Genomic DNA, 18,016 nt, shown 5'->3' on the forward strand with positions numbered 1-18,016 from the left:
AACTGTGAGCAGACTTTTCCCAATACACACTAAATTCACTCCTTCTGAAGGACGGCTGAGCAGCTGGGCTGAGTGTGCAGGGTCTGCAAGGAAACTGCTCCACTCCACTGATCACAGAGGTTTTCACTGCACCTCTGAGGACAGAACAGGCCATCCAGGGAGGGGCTGGCTCAGACCCATTGCTCCACTGCTGTCCTACCCAGACTGTGACTCCCCCTTACCCCCAGCAGAGTGACATTGGCTTCTCGAGACTGTCAAGAAAAGGGCAAAGGCAGAGGTTTGGACCATACCCATGAAGGAAAATCTCCCCAAGAAAAAATCCTGGCTATTGTCATCATTGCTAGATTGTGGAAAAACACCACTTGCACCCTGTGGGTGCCACCAGCCTCCTTCCAAGCCCTTGGGTGTGTTCTGGGATGCTCTCCCCACCCTCTGACTCCCCACAGCCATGTGCCCCATGTGTCCCAGTAGCCCATGTCAGGGTGACATGAGCCAGGGAAGGACCACTCTGGTGATGGCCAGTTAAGTTGGAAACACCCCCTGCTCACAGCAAAATTTGCCTAAATATGTTCCTGTAGGGCACCCAGAGCAGGGAGCACAGTGACAGCTGTCAACCAGAGCCACAGGGGAAGAAGGAAAAGGAAACTGTGCTTATACTCACACCATCATCAACTGCCAGGCCTTTGCCTGGATTCACTGAGGTTGCTGCAGGTGCTTTCCTGATGCCTCTTGTGAGGTGTCCTCCCACATGTGCTGAGTCTGTGTCCAAGTGCCTTCCCCAATGGCACCAAGTCCTCTCCCAGGGACCCTGCTAACTCTCTGCACTCCTCCCACCTCCCCAGGCCAGTCTCACCTTGAGGAGGGAATTTTGACACTGCCAGCTAAGCTAAAAACTCACCTGAAGCTGCAGCTTCACTTAGGAGGTCTCGAGGCAACCTCCATAGAGCTCTGGGTTGGTATTTTACCCATATTTTGTATTTCCCTATACAAAACACATCTGATGTGAACACCTGCATGGAACAGCAGCATGTAGTTCATGGTTGGCCCTTGTTTGAAATCACTCCTGAGAATCACTGATCTTTCCTGAGCGTGACTCACACCTGTAATCCATCCTCAAGGAACACCACTGGTGCCTGTCAGGACAGAACCTTCTGCTGTGCCCAGACCAGCCTTCTGCTCCTTGCACCAGGCTGAAAAGCTGGGACACCAAAGTTGCCTTCCTGATTTGGGAAATCAGCAGAGCAGCCACGCTTGCAGACCCCCGGGGATGGAGGCAGCAGTATCCAAAGGCAGCAGGAATGCAGTCCAATGAGTGTATACCCTCAGGCAGGTCCCTGGAGCCGGGATGCCATCCAAGGAGTGTGTGCTGCATCCCTGCGGCAGCACACAGGCTGTTCTGTGAGGATCCAGCATTTATCTGGCAGCATTACAGGTCTTCTCAAACAGCACCTCCTGGATCTGCTCCAGGAGTTGCCAGAACAACACTCACAGTGAGTGTTTGCGGCTTCAGCTGACACCGCAAGCCAGAGCTTATCCAAAGTGAGGACTTGTGTCCCTGCTCCTTACTTTCTGGTTAAAAGGGAGGCTGCTCATTCTCGGGGTGAATGGGACCAGAGGGGAGATGCCAGAGAAACCCTTCACCTTCCTAATGCTGCAGAGCCCTGGGTGGAAGGAGGAGAGGGAGGGGGAGGTTGGGGAAGGGGCTCGCACAGAAAGCAGAGGCTGAAACGTACCTGCCTTGATAATCTGAGGCGGGGGTGGCTGGTTGGGGGCCCTGGACAGGATCATCTTCTTGGAGTCCACCAGAAGACGACAGTAGCCCGCGATGAGGCAGGCAAAGTTGGTGGCTTCAGGCCACTCCATCAGCAACACCAGCGGCTGGAAGGCAAGAGAGGCAAAGCACGTGAGGGCCACGAGGCTCAGCTGCCAGGGAGCAGAGCTCCAGGGGCTGCACTGGGGCCAAGCACTGGTGTGACTGGTGAGCTGCTGGCACTTTCAGCACTCGTACAGGAAAAAACCAGCCAGGTGCACGTCCTTGCTCCAGCCCACCCAACAAATGGCTGTGCACAAGAAAGCACCTCGCTGCAGCTGTGACTCCTGCTTGCTGACTCCCCTGAGGATGAGGAAAGAGCTGGAGCCCCACTGGGCACAGGTTGTGCGTGGCAGAGCCTCCCCACAACTGCATTCTGATCATTTGTCTGCCTGTCAATGCTCTAAGCCTACCTGCAAGCACCAGTTTAACCTTGGGAGCTCAGGGAGTTTGTGGAGTCTCCAGCTGCCAGAACCCCTGTTGCGCTGCAGGCACCACGTCTCCCCCCCATAAACTAAGACATCTGCTTCCAGCAAGATGCCAAAGGGGCCAAGCCCCATTACAGGCTCCCCCAGCTACCACTCCGTGCCTGTGGATCTTATTTAAATCTATCCCTCTGGAAAATTAAATTTGTGCTTGGGAGCAGATGGTGTCTTCTCTTTTAGGAGAGCATTTATTCGCATGCTAAAAAAGATCTTTGCTTTAAAGAGAAATAAAAATCAGACATGATCTGTGTGACACATGTCACCTCACGGCACAGTCAAGCAGCAGACAGCACAACTCCCTGACTCCCAGCTTGTCCCAAGGAGAAGATGAACTATCCTAGGGAAGCTGTTGGGGTGGGATTCACTCTTACCCATCCAGTGAGGTCTCCTATGCACTGCTGGGACCCCACACAGCTCAGTCGAGTGGTCCATGCTCGGCCTGAGCCCCCAGCACCGCTCAAGGCAGACCCATGAGATGGAAAAAAAATTGACAGTGCCTTCAATGAAGTTTTGGCAAGGCAGCTCCTGCCCTCATCTACCCCTTACACAAAGCACCCCTACCCAAAGGACCTTTGTACCCCGTTACAGGGCTTATCTGAGGCAGCTGTGGGATGTTTAGCTGCTGGGTCTCAGGCTGCCCCTCCTGCCATGCCCGGTCTCTTGCACACTGACAACCCTCCAGGACTCTGAGGAACTCATTTACCACATTCAGGGCACACCAAGCCTGTTTTAAAAACCACTTAAGCCTACGCAGTGTGAAAAGCATTAAAGCTATTTTGGTTTTCTTGTTTTATAACCACAGGAGGTTCCTGGTACCCACTGGCCAGTTCTGTGCTCTGCTCAATATTTGCTTTTTAAAGCCACCAAGCAGATTCTGGCAGAGGAAGACCCGCCTTAGGCCAGCACATCACACTCTGGACCATACAGTGCAATAAACTTGGGTGTGAAGCCATCAGCCTTGAGCAGAGCTGCATGTGATCCCCAAGTCATGCCAGCCCCTGGCAGGGGCAGATTTTCCCTTGGGCCAGGGGAAAAAAGTTCCCTCTTTGGCTGTTGTGCAGGAAGAGAAAGGAACAGAAGTAACTTGATGTGGAAGAGAAAGAGCCTGACAGGTGAACGTCCTCTGCTGAGAGGCTCTGCCACTGCCCACTTGACAAGGCTCTTTCTGCATCTTGGAAAATAAACCTGAGATGACACAGATCAAAGGGAAAGTATCAAGATAGAGTAGTGAAGAGATTCTCCACATAGCTTGAAGGAGGCAGGCGTGCAGCGGTGAGGGGGGTGACACCTCCTAGCCCAGCTCCAATCTTGACACAAGTGATGAAAGGAAACCATGTGTTCCATTTCTGTGTCTGAAGCACCCTTAAAACAAGTGTCTTGGCTAAGCTTTCTTGGTTTTTTTCAAGCCATCTGTTGAATGGAGAGATATTTGTGCATTTTCTCCCCTCTGTTTTGTGGCAGCCGATGGTTGGAGTGCAACAGTGAGAAGGGAACAAACCCCAGCGGGAGGGAGGCAATGGCTGATAAACATCCACTACCAGGAGAATAAACAAAGAGGCCAAGGTGGGTTGAGAATCCCCTTTCAAAAGGAAAATCAGGAGGTAGTTTCCACCATGTGTGAGTCTCACGCCAGAGATTCACAGCCAGCTCTTGGGGACACCAAGGTAGAGAGGCACAGAGTTGTGGACCCTCAGTGCCTCCCTGTCAGCACTCACAGTCCAGCCCACAGTGCAGCCCCAGTACCCCAGCTGGGTACCTTTATCTCTGAGACCCATTCCCAGCTTTGCTCAGCTTCCTCTGCTTCAGGATTTTTCCCACCCATCCAGAGATGGGACTGTAGGTTCTTGCTGGCAAGAAGCAGCCCCTGGATCAGTCCTCCTGAGGGTGACAGGGCTGAGGTACAACCACCCTGACTGCAGTTTCTTGCCTACAAATGAAACACAAGCACCAAGGTGCTGTGACCTCCCTACCAGGTGTCCAAGCAAATCCAGCCTCCAGAACAGCTTCCAGCAATCAGTGGAATCATCTTGGCATGCTGGGGTTAACTGTGGCACTCTACTCTGAAAAAGAAGGATCTTAATACTGATTAGTATTACAGCTTAGAATGGGGTATTAGAAATGATTACTCTCACATCTTGACAAGCAAGCTGTGTGAAAGTTCTTCTCTAATTGTTAAGCGTTCAAATATTGTTATTAGGGATTAAATCACTTAAGCTGCAGCACTCTGGTGATCTCCACACGGCCTGGGAGCCCACACTGCCGGGGCTCTGTGTCCTGCTGATGGATTATGGGCTGTTTACAAAGACACTGAATGTGAGCAAAGCTGTTTCAGTCAGGCTGTGCATCTCCCCTGGCCTTGGCAGCTTCTCTGCTGCTCACTAAGAGAGGTCTGGCCATAACTCTTTTCCATGCGGGGTTACGAGATGGAATCTCTCTCTTTCTCTCACCTAGGTGGTTTTGCTGAGATTGCAACAGCTCAGCTGCCTTTCAGACATCCACCCTGTTGCCACAGCCACTGCTGAAAGTGGCCAGCAGATCTGAGAGTGATTTATGGGGTCAAGAGGCAAAGAGGCAACATGATCACAGCAGCCTTGTTTCATTGGGAAATCAGGCCACAAAGAGGAGGTATCAGGGATGGCAGCTAATGGAGATGTTATTTTTAGGCATCAGCAACCTTGGTCACCCTGCTCCATGTAGGAAAAGCAAGTGAGACTGTGCAGAGACAGCCAGGCACAGGAGAGCTGAGCAAACATTGACTTTGTGAACAGGTGCCTGAAAAATTTCCAACTGACGGTGCTAAGGGTTTTAAATGGTAAATTCAGGGCAGCTTTGCATGGAGCTGCTAAAAGCAAGACCCACGCAGAACCGTGCTTTGGGCTTCCTTGTCATACCCATGGCTTGCAGCAAATGGGATTGACCCCCTTTCCTTTGGAAACATCCTGCAAGAAGCAGAGAAGGCTCGTGCCTGTGGTCAGGACTGGGCTGGTCCCCAAGGGCTGGGGCTCGTGCAGCATCCCTGTGTCTCCCTGCAATTGTTTTAACTTGCTGCTCAGTCTCAACCAAACCTGACAAAAAGGCAGCAACCTGGAAGAGCATGAATCTTCATAAGTTTTCTAAACCCAGTGGTGCAGTAGAGCAGAGAGACTTCTGTGAGCAGCTGGAAGGCAGGGAAGGATGCAGCAGGAGCAAAACCAGTGCCATTCCTCTAAGACCCTGCTCCCTGCCCTGTCAGCACTGATTCAGACTCCCAGTGGGATGCCCAGGAAAAGGTTCGTCTCTGACCTGTAATATGGCAACATGTAAAGAAGGTAATTTTAAAGAGAATGCTCTTTCTCCATCTAAATGTGCAATACCAGCCTGAAATTATTGCTGTTTTGGTCTTTCACTCATAATGGTTTTCTAGATTTTCTAGGCCTTGTGAGGAAAGGACACTTTTTCACTTCAAGTTTCCTGCTCGGCAACCAGTCACTCTGGAAAGTAAAACAAAATACATTTATACTGGATGGAAGAGATAACTTTTGCATTAGCTTATTAATGATATAGTGCTTTTTCTATTATGCCCTACCTTTAAATCAAACCTCAATGTCCTTCTGGAGGGTATTGTCTTGTTCAGATAAAGGCAAAGGCTTCATAGAAGGACATCTGGAGGAAATTTTATGTCCAGGGTTATGCTAGAGGATTTTAATAGTCGTCATATTTAAATTAATTTATGACCTATGCAGGAAAATCTATGCATATGATAACCCTTAAGCTTATGTGCATTTCCTTTCAGTCTCCTCCCCTTTATCATGTACTCTGGGTCTTACCCTGCTTTCTTTAAAACAGTGCAGTAGAAAGATGGGAGATGAATTTACATAATTTATGTTCCCTGGTTTACTTGAGGTGCACTGCCAAGTTTATATAATATAGGCACCCGGGCCTAACGAGACAGCAGTCGATTTTTCACTTCTACCTTGACCTTTCCTTGTCTCCCCTTAAGCATTATTAACTCAGCTCTATCAATACCAGGCTGCTTGTGATTAGGACCACAATTTCCCACCTGTTGATCAATAAATGCCCTGCCTTGGTTTGCAGCAGACCTGCAGGTCTCTCCTTCCTTAGGGTTCAAGAAGTCGCCACCTCTGCCAGGTGAATGCCCTCCTTGTGCCTTGCAGTCCTACAAAACTGGATGGAGAGGTACCTCTAGAGACTGCAAGCTTGTGGGGGGTCTCCTCCTCTCCACTTCAGTGCTGGTGCTGTGTCCCCTCTCCGTGCTGCTGTGTCCTGGGAAGGTGCAGGACACCTCCCCACCATGCTGCAGCTGCCACCCTGGCTAGCTTTCATCTTCCCCCCAGCTGCTCAAAAGGCTCGGGGGATTTCTAACAACCAGAGCCTGCTGGTGCTTTTGGCATCCTCCACATTTCCTATCTGCTGAAGGAAGGCAGCTCTCAGGCCTCCCCAGGCTGCAGCACACCCAGGCTCCCTTCACGCCCACTGGGTGCCCGAGGGCTGCTTGTTTGGTTGAGGAGTTTTTAATTTCTTTTTTTTTTTTTTAATTCCTTTTTAAGCGAACAAATCAAATTTGGCTTCGAGGGCTTGGAAACTCATCCTCTCCACGTGTTGTCTGACTCTTGTGTTTCTGGCTGGCTCCTGTCTTTCTGGCTGGCTCCCGTCCTGGGTGCCTGCAGGCAGCACTTTGGGTGGTGCCAGGGCTGGCACCACACACTGGGACGTGCTTTGCTTTACATCCCACTGCTCTGTTTTACATCCCACTGCTTTGCTCTCCATCCCACTGCGAGCGAGCGGGAATCTGCGCCCGCCCCTCCCACCCCACCTACTGAGCCAAAGGAAATCTCAACCCCTCCCTCTCTCCCACGAGGTGACAGTGTTTCAGCACGGCTTAATGCAAATAAAGACAAATCCAGCGTAAGGAACCAGAGCCTCCAGGTCCATCGTCACTCCGAAGCCTTGTTCTTCATGGAAAAACCTGATAGGATTCAGCCACTGTTTGCAGGAGCAGGAGTAATGTTGGCCTTGCCTGCCCTTGTCAGTACGATGGGGCTCCCCACAGTTTTCAGACCACAAGCTGGCAAATACACAGAGGGCATTGGCCTGGGCACCCATGGCATGTCCCTGCCACGCTCAACTGGGGGAGCACCACTGGGTTTGGGGCTGGCTCCAGCAGGGAGGGCTCGGAGGGGTCACCATCATATCTCCAGTGAGAGGAAGGGGCTCCGTGGCTCCTTCCAGGGGGAGAGGGAAAGGCTGAACCCCAGCTGTGCATGGTATTTATTTTCATGGTAGGCTGGAAGCACACTGGGGGCCCCTGGGACACCAAAATCAATACCCAGATTCCAGGCACAGCAGCAGCCAGGGACCTTTGTGAATTAATTTTGCCTTTGTTTTCTTCTGTCAAGTCTTGATCTCGACTTAAGCACTGGCTGGCTGCAGGCTCTGCTGGAGACTGAAGTCAATTACCCAGATGCCTTTGATTGAATTGTGCCTGTCCAGCAGCCAGACACTCTGTGCTCCTGCCCTACAGCCCAGCACAGGGACATGGCACAGCCTGGGACAGCTCCTCTGTTAAGCTGCAGACACTTGTTTGGGCTCAGGCGATCTGGCTGTCCCCGAAACATTCTTCCTTCATTCTCATTCAGAGTGCTTCAGCAGCCTTTTTTCCAAAGTCAAGACTGTTAATAAGAAAAAGCCCAGCGATGTGTGGCTGTGTAAATCAGAAAGCACAAATGCTCCCTTGGAAAAGGCATTTCAGTAAAAAACAAACCTTTCGTTTCTGCAGGAGCTGCGGAGCTGCACAGCTCAGGGAGCCTGGAGCTGAGGCAGCTCTCCCCACACCTCCTGCACTGGGGAGCCTTGGTGAGCGTGGTGGCCAGTCATCCACCCCTCTGTGCCCCATCAGGGCTCTGGGCTTGTCCAGGTGCCAGGCAGGAGATGCTGACACTGTCCTTCCCGGGATACTGGGAGGTAGAAGAGGACTTTGTAGTGCTGCACTGGGAAGGGGAGGAGATGCATGCCTGAAGCCCAGTTCTGAGCTGGATCATAAGCACTGGCCACTCTCAAATGCTGGTCCCAGCACTGCCAGGCAGCAGGAGGGGGAAGCCCCTGGGAGATGCAGAGCCCCCTGAGCCCCACACAGTGCCCCCTGCACAAGCTGCACTTAGTGCATAAAAATCACAGGAGACACCATGTGCCACCTCGCTGCCCCCAGCAAATCTACGAGCTTCAGAATCAATGCTCAAACACCAGCAAGTCCGGAGTGCAGGAGGAAGAATGAAGAAGGAACAGCCACAGCAGAGAGGAGACTGTGCCAGGCGGGAATGACCACAAAATCCTGCAAAACACCCACACCACTCAGCACAGCTGGGGGAGTGCTGTCCTGTCCCCAGCTAGGGGCTGTGAACTTTCTCAGCATGCCCAAGCAAACCTGCCTCGCTCCCTCCTGACTGTTGAGATGAAACTTGCTCCTGTCCTCCCAGCAGCTCTCACGGACTTTGCAAGGAACAAAAATTCTTCTTGGAACTGGTAGCATAGGCCTGGAGGCTTTTGTTCCTCTGCTCCTCTGTGAGGGGTCCTGTCAGCATTTGTCCCCTCCTTGCCACACTCACAGTGACAAAAAACTAAAGAAGGCAAAGCAGAGGTACCAGCCCTGGGTTTGTATCCTAAATGTGCTGTTTTCAACAGAAACGGAAGCCCAGGCTGGAAAAGCTCCAAAACAAACGAATTAACTACCTAGTGAATAATTCATAAGACAAACACCATTTCTTTTTCTCCTAAAATAAATGCAAATGGTTTACCATCTCCTCAAGCCTGCTTGTTACCTGAAAATCTCCCCCAGCTCCTTCCTGGCGGGTGAGCCTGGGCTGTGGTCGCAGGCCAGCGGGGATAAGGACTGGCTGGTTCAGTCAGGGTGTTCAGACCTCCCAGCTGATGGATGCTCCGTGACCTGACCCCTTTTTTTAACCCGTCATTTTAACTGCCCTGAGAAACTCAAGATGGCCTTTCTGCACAAATCCCTGAACCATCACTGACCATCTTTGTTTCCACAGTAACCCAGTGAGCACCTCATATGGATTCAGGCTGGGAGCTGCCCCAGCACCAGCATTCCATGACGCAGCAGCACCAGGCACAACAGCCCAGGGGGACACCCCCTCCTGCACTGCAATCCATGGGGCTCCAACAGGCTTCCAAGGGTGATATGGATTTGACAGGTCCCCAGAGCAGTCAGGACAGTACTTCGAGCACAACCCTCTAATGGTTTGCGACTCACGCCACAAACAGATTTATTTGCAATCCAGGGCTTTAGCCAGCGACACGTTCAGTGCAACAGAATAATTGTAGAAAGCAGATTAGCACTGCGAGGTAATGATCTTTTTGCCTGCTTTTCTTAGCCTGCCTCATCCATCGCTGTCCTGTGCAGGATTAGCATATGCCTCGTTTTGGAGCAGACATTCTGGCTTTAAATCCCAGCCCTTTGGATAAGGGCTAAATGAAGACAGATAACAGCAGCCTCTGTGCTGGCAGGGTGCTGCTGAGCCTGCTGAGATCCACAAATGGGGTGCTCCAGGCAGGCAGAGGGGCTTTGGGTGGCTGTAGGCAGCTGCCTGGAATTTCTCACGGAGATAAAGCCACTGTGCTTGTGGGAAGTATGTGAGCTGGCTTTTCTCCAGCCTTTGGGGCGCTGGACAGAGGGGACACAAGAGAAAATCTTCTCCTCCAGCAGGAAAGGGCTGGTAGTGGTTGATTGCTGCTGCAGAGCATGGCTGAGGGGAGCAGCACAGCGGGATCTGTGGACAAGCTGTGTGGGAATTGCCACCTAATTCACAGCAGATGGACTCCAGCGTCACCTAAGCCTCCAGCACATCTGTCACTCCTGGGGACAGTCTGTGCCGGGGGGGGGAACACTGTCCTCTCCCACGCCAGGGAGGGGACAGCAGCACCCCACCATGAGCCCAGTGGAGCACAGCCAGTGCCACACATCTTCCTGCACAGCTCTGGCAGATGTTGGAACAGCCACAGAGCAGGGACAGCCACGCTCCGAGCGCTCACAGGGAGCCACGGGCAGTCACAGGGTTGTGACCAGCCTATTATTAATGCATTAATATGGTGATTTTATACACACAAATCCGAGGGGTGCAGGCACCAGGAGGAACCAGCAGGGTTACTCATGGTGCAGAGGGTGTCCCTTGGTTATTTCTGCTCTATAAGCAGTAAGGAGGAGACCAACAGGCATCTGCACAGCCCAGGCAGCTGGAGGGGCTGGGCAAGGAGAGTTTCCACCTGCCCAGGCTGCAGTAGGGGAGGTTGAGGGTTTTGAAGGGTTGGGACAGCCACAGCAGGACACTAGGACTTAACTGGGCAACAACTGACCTCAGTGGGATGCAGAAGAGGGAATATTACAGATATTACAGTTGACCAAATACCCACTGAGTTATGAATGCAAAAAAATGAGGCTGTTGGAGGGGAGAACTGAAGCAGAGGGGATGAGGATTAATGTGGCTCTGGCAGAGGCTATTGGAGTGTTACTGAAGTTCAGCAGATCTACTGGACCAGGCACAGTGGCAGCAGGAAAACAGATGTGGAGGAATTAATGAGCCTGGTGGGAAAAAGTACTAAAATCCACCGGGACAGAAGGCAGCAGTAGAATCCTAAACAAATCCACCATGATTACATCTGCAAGACTACAGCTGAAATGGTGCAAGGAAATGGCTGGAGAGAGGGCTGAGGCTTAAAGACCTGGCAGGAGATGAGGAAACACAGAGGCAGCAGCAAAGCAGCTCAGCTTCATCAGTCTCAGGGGAAAAAGGGATGAATGCAGGGGCAGCAAAACTGACCCACAGCCAAAAGCTCAGAGGGCTTGTGCAGATACACCAGTGTGCTGCACAGTAGCATCTCTGTGCCCCACAGAGGTCCTGGCTCCAGTGTGCCAAACAGCCCCTGCCAAGTACTGCTCCTGTCTAACTTAGCCCAAACTCAGTCCTACCTCTGTCCTGTTGAATTCAAGGTGGGAGGAGAGGAGAAGATGAGGTTTGGCATTTATCTCTAATATCTCTGCCTCTCAGGTGTCCTTCCCCATGGGACAGGGAGGCAGTGACACCAAGGATGCCCTGGAGCAGGCACAAGGTTATCTGCCTTTGAGTCTGCTGGGGACATGTCCCAGATTGCTAAAAACCTGAGCAAAGGCCAATGGAAGATCTCCTTAGGATCTTGTAGCTGCTGGACTGGACACCAAAAAGCTAGTAAAGCTCTTGTATTGCTGACAGTTTTTCTGAAGGGTTTGGTACCCACAAGGGGTGAGGAGAGGTGGCAGGGCCTGACCATGGGGATTGACTATCAGAACCAGCACTGCACCACATAACAACTAGCAGGAGATGGAGGATGACAAGACACAGGGCTCAGGAGGGCATGTACACCAAAGAGTGGGCTCTGTGGGCTGAAGGGGAGGATAATGGGGGCAGTTGGCAAGATACCAGGGGGGAGCTTGCTGGACCAGGGACACAGTGATTTCTTTTCACACTCTGAGCCTGACACCCATGCCCCACATAGTTTCCAGTTCACTCAGCAGTCCTGAAGGGCTCAACAAGTTCCACAAGTGCTGCTAATGCAGGAACCCCCCCAGTCCCCTCCAGTACCTGCACCCAGCCCAGGTATGGCCACGTACTGCTCCTCTCCAGCCCTGAGCTGTCCTGCCTCCAGAGGACCCTGCTCAAACCATTGGGTAGGTGTTTGGGTCATGGCCAGAACACCCCCCCCCCCGCACCATGGCAGTTGGCACCAGTCCCTGCCCGTGTGGCACAAGGAGTCAGACGGGCAGGGGAGGTGCCACAGACCACACATCCTGTGACCACAGTGTGAAAGGGGCTTTGGAGCCTCTAGAAATCCCCACGGAGATGCTCCAACACACACCTGTGACCTGAATCCCCTCAAAGGCTGGCTCCAGACCCCCAGACCCAGACTGTACACCAGCCCCTCTCCCCGGTGCCTGCCCCATGGCACCAGTGCCTACCTTGGCATCCAGGATGCTTGTCTCCACCCGGGCCACCCCCTGGTTCTCCCTGAACAGCTGGATCTTGCTGACCTTGCTGAACTCCGACAGCACCGTGGTGAGGTTGGTCTTCAGGTCGATGACGTGGCTGATGCCGTGCCGGGGTCCCACCAGAAGGGTGGTGGCTGGCTGCTTCTCATCCTGGGGACACAGGCACATGGGGAAAGAGAGACAGACAGACAGGGGTGAGTAAACACACCCTGGGGCTGTACAGGCTGTGCCTGGCTCTCTCCATGGAGCCAAGCCTCAATGTTGGCACCTTGGTCACGTCCCGACAGCCTTTGCAGAGCATCAGGTGAAGCTGGTGCCATGAACCTGCCTCCCTGAGCCCCTCTGCAGAGCTGGGAACGGTGTGCAGGATGCCATGGCTATTTAAAATAAGGCTCTGAACTGACTGTCCACATGAAATATTCAGGCTCGCTGGTGTCACTACACAGAAGTAAGAGCGTGTTACAAATCTGCCTGATCCGACACTGCCTCTGAGAGAAGGAAGCAAAGGAGGGAGTGAATGTATTTTAGAAAAGAAGAAAGACCAAACCCTTGGCTGGATATAGGAGTCTTTCTTGCTCTGGTCTAGAAGGATGCTTCAAGCCAGATGTGGAGGGGAAGAGGAGCTGGGCAGAGCAATGCAGAAGAGAACAAAGGAATACTCTGTACTCCTTACACGTAGTTCCACTCATAGGCTGGCTGAGAATCATTGCTTTGGTGTCAGAGATGGGAGAAAAAAGGCAAAGCACCCACACCAGATGCTGCCAGGGCATGATCAAGTTACAAACACGTCTGAAACTACTCCAGCCTCACTGAGCAGGTCATCTCATTGCCCAACAGGGGGGCAAGAACAGAACTAACCCTGACCCTGCAGAGCTGAAGATCCAACCTATTGACAGCAGAGGCTCTGAATGCTTTACTGGTGGGCTTGGACCTTGTCAGGGCAGAGCAAGAGACTGAGGGAAGTAATTTCTGTGGGAGCCACACCTCCCCTGTCTCTCCCCTCCAGCACACTCTCAGGACCACTGCCAGGTCCCTCCCAGCCCACCCTGAATTACCGTACCAGCCCCACTGTGTTGAAGAGGACCCCAGCAAAGGTCGGCAGCTCGTTCAGGATCCTCAGGTACTGCAGCTTTGCCTGGGCTGTGGAGACCTGACAAGATACATCACAAAGATGACAGCCATGAGAACAAGGGGAAAAAACACAAGAGACTGGTGCAAACTTAGGGGGAATGGACAGCAGTAGGAACGGACAACAAGTTGTCAGGCAGCTCCAGGCATGGGCTGTGCTGGCAGGAATCTGAGACATGGGGTTGGGGGGGTCTCCACTCCTCTGCCATCCTGGGCAGATGCTGGGAGCTAACTCAGAGCTGAAGCACAGCCAGGAAGGAGCCCCAGTGCTTGATGTATAACCCACACCTCAAGATGTATAACCCTCCTGGGGGATATATGCCCCCCGTCCCCAGGGAGCTCTGAAGGCTGCAGGGCCCAAGGCAGTGGCTCAGCAGCCGCCTCCAGAGCTTTCCAAGCCCAGAAGCAGAGATAACAATAAACTGATCTGTGCCCCTTCAGCCAAGCTGAGAGCTGGATCTCAGCCGATCTTACCCCTGAACTTCACTGCACTCCCTGAAATCCAGATCAGCGTTTGGAAGTGGATTCAGGAGAGAGAGTGTCCATCTGGCTGTCTCCCTAGGATTTATCTCACATCCAAGGGAACTTAACAACAGGAGCCCCTGAGCAGCTGGAGAGAACAGGCTGGGGTGGAGGGCATGCTGACACTCCAGCAGCCCTGAACCAGGGCAGCTTGTGCTGGGCTCACCTTGGTGCCGCCAGGCTGGTGCTGGTGGGCTTTGAGCTGCTGCGAGAGGGATTTCCGGAGGCTCTTCTCTTTGATGAGCTGCAGGAGCGAGGGGGGCAGGAAGGGCTCCAGGCCCCACTCCTTCCTGTGGGGAGGGAAGCCTGCATGAGCTGCCAGGCCAGAGACCCTTGCTGATGGGCAGAGAGGGACAGAAACCAGGGATGCTGTCCCAGAGCACCCTCTTGCCGTCAGAGGGAGCTGGAGCCTCACCAGCACTTCCTTGGTGTCACAGCCAGGGCAGCAGCAGCCCCCAGCCTGGGTCCCCAGGGGGATGGGACCCCAGGCTGGTGCCATAGTTACAAGCACTGAGCTGGGGAATGGCAGTGCCAGGCTCTGCAGCTGAGCCCAGCTCCTCCTCACCTTTATGTCAGGTTAAGGGACGCAGGGCAAATTCCCAAACCTCTTTTTGGATCCTCCTGGAGTGCCATCTCCTTCCTTCCTCTCTGTGCCCACTGGGCAAGGCCAGCCTGCACAGATGGACTATGGATGGATTTCGGTCCCCCAGGAGCTGCAGGAGGGCTGAGCCAGGTCTGAACAGCTTGGTGATGGGCTGAGATTACGCAGCCACAGAGCTTTCTCCTTGCCCAGGTTCCCATGGAAATGATCCCGGGCTCACAGCAAATATCCCCAGCCCTGGCACGGCTGCTGCACAGGGCTGTATGTCAGTGTGAGGGGGTCTTACACGTGGTGGGACCAGGGGCTGTGTATCACTGCTGCCAAGGCCACGAGCCAGTGGCCAGCTCAAGGGGGGGCTCTTAGGGCATCTCATGCTCTGCACCCCAAATCATTGCTGGGAGCACTCCAGTTACACAGTAGAACAGGGAAGGGGCACAAAGGAGGGCTGCACTGAAGATGGGAACAGGGAGCAGGACTCACTCCACATTCTTGAGGGAGACCTTCTGGCTGGGGCGGGTGGCTGAGACAGTGATGTAGATGTGGAGGGCAGCCAGCCCCAGCAGCATCTCTGGCTTGGGGTCTGTGCCGAAGCGCTCTCTGATCACATCGTTGCGGCTCTGCGGGAGGGAGGAGAGGTGTCCTCAGATAAACACAGGGACAGGCATCTCCCACCTGAGAGATGCCTCCACAGGCCCAGCCTCGGCAGATGTGTGGGCCATGAGCACCAGCAGCTCCCAGTCCCCTACCTGGATGTACAGGTACTCGAATGCTGCAGGATCCCGGCGCAGCAGCTCCACTGGGTCCTTGGGGAAGAAGCTCACACGGAAGAGGCATCTCATGCCATGGTAGTGTGTCCTCTGCACAACCTGTGGCAGGAGCAGAGGGGAGCAGTGATCCCAGGAACTGTATATTTGCCTGTAGGGCAGGAGACCCCCTCTCCTCTCTTTTGGGGTGATACCCGATTTCTCTCCTCCATGCACCACCTCATCCTTTCATCCCGGGAACAGCCCAGCCTTCCTTGGTGTGACAGCTTTGCCTGGTGCTGCAGGGGTTTATGCCACACAAGGTAACACTACCTCCATGATCCCCATTTTATCCCTGGTCCTGTGCAGTGCCAGCTTCCTGGCTCTCCCGGGCAGGTCAAGGATATTCATAAATGCTGTCTGTAGCTCCCCTGGCTGGAACCTAGAGCATCTCCATGGTGCTGTCAGAGTGGGATGGGTAAAACCCTGCTTGTCTCCCTCTCTGGACACCCTCTTCACCCCTGAGCGTGCAGGACCATGCCAGAGGCAAGGAGAGGCTATGCCACTGCACGGCACAACCCCAGCCAAGCCCCACACTGGGAGTAGAAGAGCCTCTCTGTGCCCCAGCCCCTGCCCAGGGCCATCCCAACGCCCTCCCACACCCAGCATCTTACGTGGGCCAGTGGCTGCTTGTCCTGGAGCAGCAGGAAGCGGTGGCTCTGCTCCGGGCTGGAATACTCCAGGACCAGGGCAAAGTGCTCGATGTGCCTCAGCGACAGGCGGTCCTGCAACGTCACCATCACGTCCTGCAAACACCACGGACATCCTTGGCTGCGAGGCACTGGATGCTTCCCAGAGTGGGAGCTGGCACCCCAGTGAGAGCCCAGCCCCTCCCTGGCAGCTGGGGCCATGCTGGTGAAGGATGAGGCCCGGCAGAGCTGAGAGGGGCTGTGGGGTGGTACCCAGCCACTGCTGCTCCAAGTGACCTTGCAGCAGGAGGTGACCAGCGGCCAGATCCCCAGCACCCCGGGTAACATCGTGGTGGTGCTGAAGGGATCTGCAGGGAGCTGGCAGGGGGACTCACAGGAGCATCCACTCTGGCTGGAGAGCAGGCTCACAGCAAGGAGGAAAGTCAGGAGAGGGAGAAGGAGAGCAAAATCCCATCCCTGCCAGCTGCAAAGCATGTCGCCTGGGGAGGCAGACGGGCTATCCATCATGCCAGAGCAGCTCCCAGCCAGCCAAGCGCTGCTGCGGCGGCGTTTGTGAGCGGAAGCAGGAGACGAGGAAAAATGGAATTGGGCAGGTGGGAGGAGAGAAGTGTCATGGTGCTGCGGGGGGAGGCAGAGGGCTCACCTTCACAGTGGTCCGGCCGTCAAAGGTGAAGGATTTGATCTGCCCATTCTCCAGGAAAACCTTCAGCACATTGGGAATGAGGAGGAGAGCTTCTTTCTTCAACATGTCCTGGCATGTGGGGCCGGCAAAGGGGGAGGCGAGGAGGATGGGGGGGGGCACGGAGAGACAGAGGGAAGACGGGGAGAGAGAATGAGTGTCAGTGATGGAGTGCTCGTGGCATCCTCCACTGCTCTGCACTTTTGCACTGAGGCACATTTCCCCTGGAAACCCAGCACTCTGCTGAGCCATTGAGAAGCACAGAGCTGAAGCAATTTGGAGCTGCCTGACAGATTTACCCCGCCAGCTCCCAGCAGCTGCACTGGGAACAGAGCATCCTGCTCTGTCCAGCACATCCCAGTGCCCATGCCTGGCAGCCTGTCCCACTCCCCAGCTGGTGTCCCAGAGAGGAGGTGATGGCCAGGGTGGCTCAGAGCCTATCCCCTTCTCCTGACTCTTACCCCAAGCCTAGCCCCCCTCAACCCAGCCCATCCCCTCTGCAGGAAGTTGGGGGAAGGCTGGTTTTATTTAGTGAGAAGTGTTTCAATCAGATAATTACCTAATTGATTTTGCTTTAAAAATAGAATTTGCTAGAAGCACTTTACAGGGTTGGGGTTTTTTCAGTTTTATTTTGGGGCTATTTTTTTTGTATGCTCAGTAATAAAACCTTTCTGATGAAGAGATAAAGGCACTGGGCTGGAACACTGCAGCCTCCATGGCCATGCAGCAATGCCCTCGTGACCCAGCCCCACACACGGGTACTCCTGTGAACCCTCTGGCATCAGGCTGGAAGCCATAGCACTGCCTGGATGCCTCCCTTGGGTGCCCAGGGGGACTCAGACAGGAACCAGGTTTCTAAGGCCAATTTTTGGGGCTCTGTCCCACAGAGGGATAGGGTATGTCCCCCCAGCACTGACCCAACATGCTGATTGTGCCCAAGGGCATCTGCCCTCTGGGGCTCCCCAGGCCAGATGGCAGAGCCCAAACTGGGAGAGGAGCCCTGTGCCCCCAGACACCTCACAGCCCATGCCCTGGGGACACCTCAAGGGGGTGGTGACACACAGAGGAAGGCAGGGCAGGACTTACTGGGTCTGTCTCGCCGACTGTCACCTGCTCTGAAAATCGGACTTTTGCGGGGTTGGACCTTAGCTTCGCCTTCTTGGCTGCGCTGATGAAAGCAGATTTGGGAGACTGGAAAGAGAGCACTGGGTAAATCACCTGCCTGCCCTCGGAGCTGTGCCACGTCTGCCTGCCTTTGGAGCCGTGGTGTGGGGAAAACCAGACACACAGCCCAGAGGAAGCCCCTCT

At 53.9% G+C, this 18,016-nt stretch overlaps 1 protein-coding gene across 3 annotated transcripts in view; it reads right to left on the minus strand.

Annotated features, from left to right (window-relative positions):
* Positions 1–18,016, minus strand: part of FRMPD3 (FERM and PDZ domain containing 3) — a 59,525-nt gene that overhangs the window by 10,431 nt on the left and 31,078 nt on the right. For 2 of the 3 annotated variants that reach the window (XM_032702143.1, XM_032702144.1), the window contains 9 exons: positions 17,795–17,899; positions 16,673–16,780; positions 15,994–16,125; positions 15,323–15,442; positions 15,057–15,193; positions 14,142–14,265; positions 13,386–13,475; positions 12,296–12,475; positions 1,734–1,878 (listed from right to left, as the gene is read on the minus strand). In XM_032702143.1, coding sequence (XP_032558034.1) covers positions 1,734–1,878; positions 12,296–12,475; positions 13,386–13,475; positions 14,142–14,265; positions 15,057–15,193; positions 15,323–15,442; positions 15,994–16,125; positions 16,673–16,780; positions 17,795–17,899 — 1,141 coding nt within the window. Of the gene's footprint in view, positions 1–1,733; positions 1,879–12,295; positions 12,476–13,385; positions 13,476–14,141; positions 14,266–15,056; positions 15,194–15,322; positions 15,443–15,993; positions 16,126–16,672; positions 16,795–17,794; positions 17,900–18,016 lie in introns of all 3 variants that reach the window. The other variant, XM_032702145.1, reaches the window with a different exon arrangement.

This window comes from Chiroxiphia lanceolata, chromosome 14 (assembly GCF_009829145.1).
Source record: "Chiroxiphia lanceolata isolate bChiLan1 chromosome 14, bChiLan1.pri, whole genome shotgun sequence".
Taxonomy (NCBI): Eukaryota; Metazoa; Chordata; class Aves; order Passeriformes; family Pipridae; genus Chiroxiphia; species Chiroxiphia lanceolata.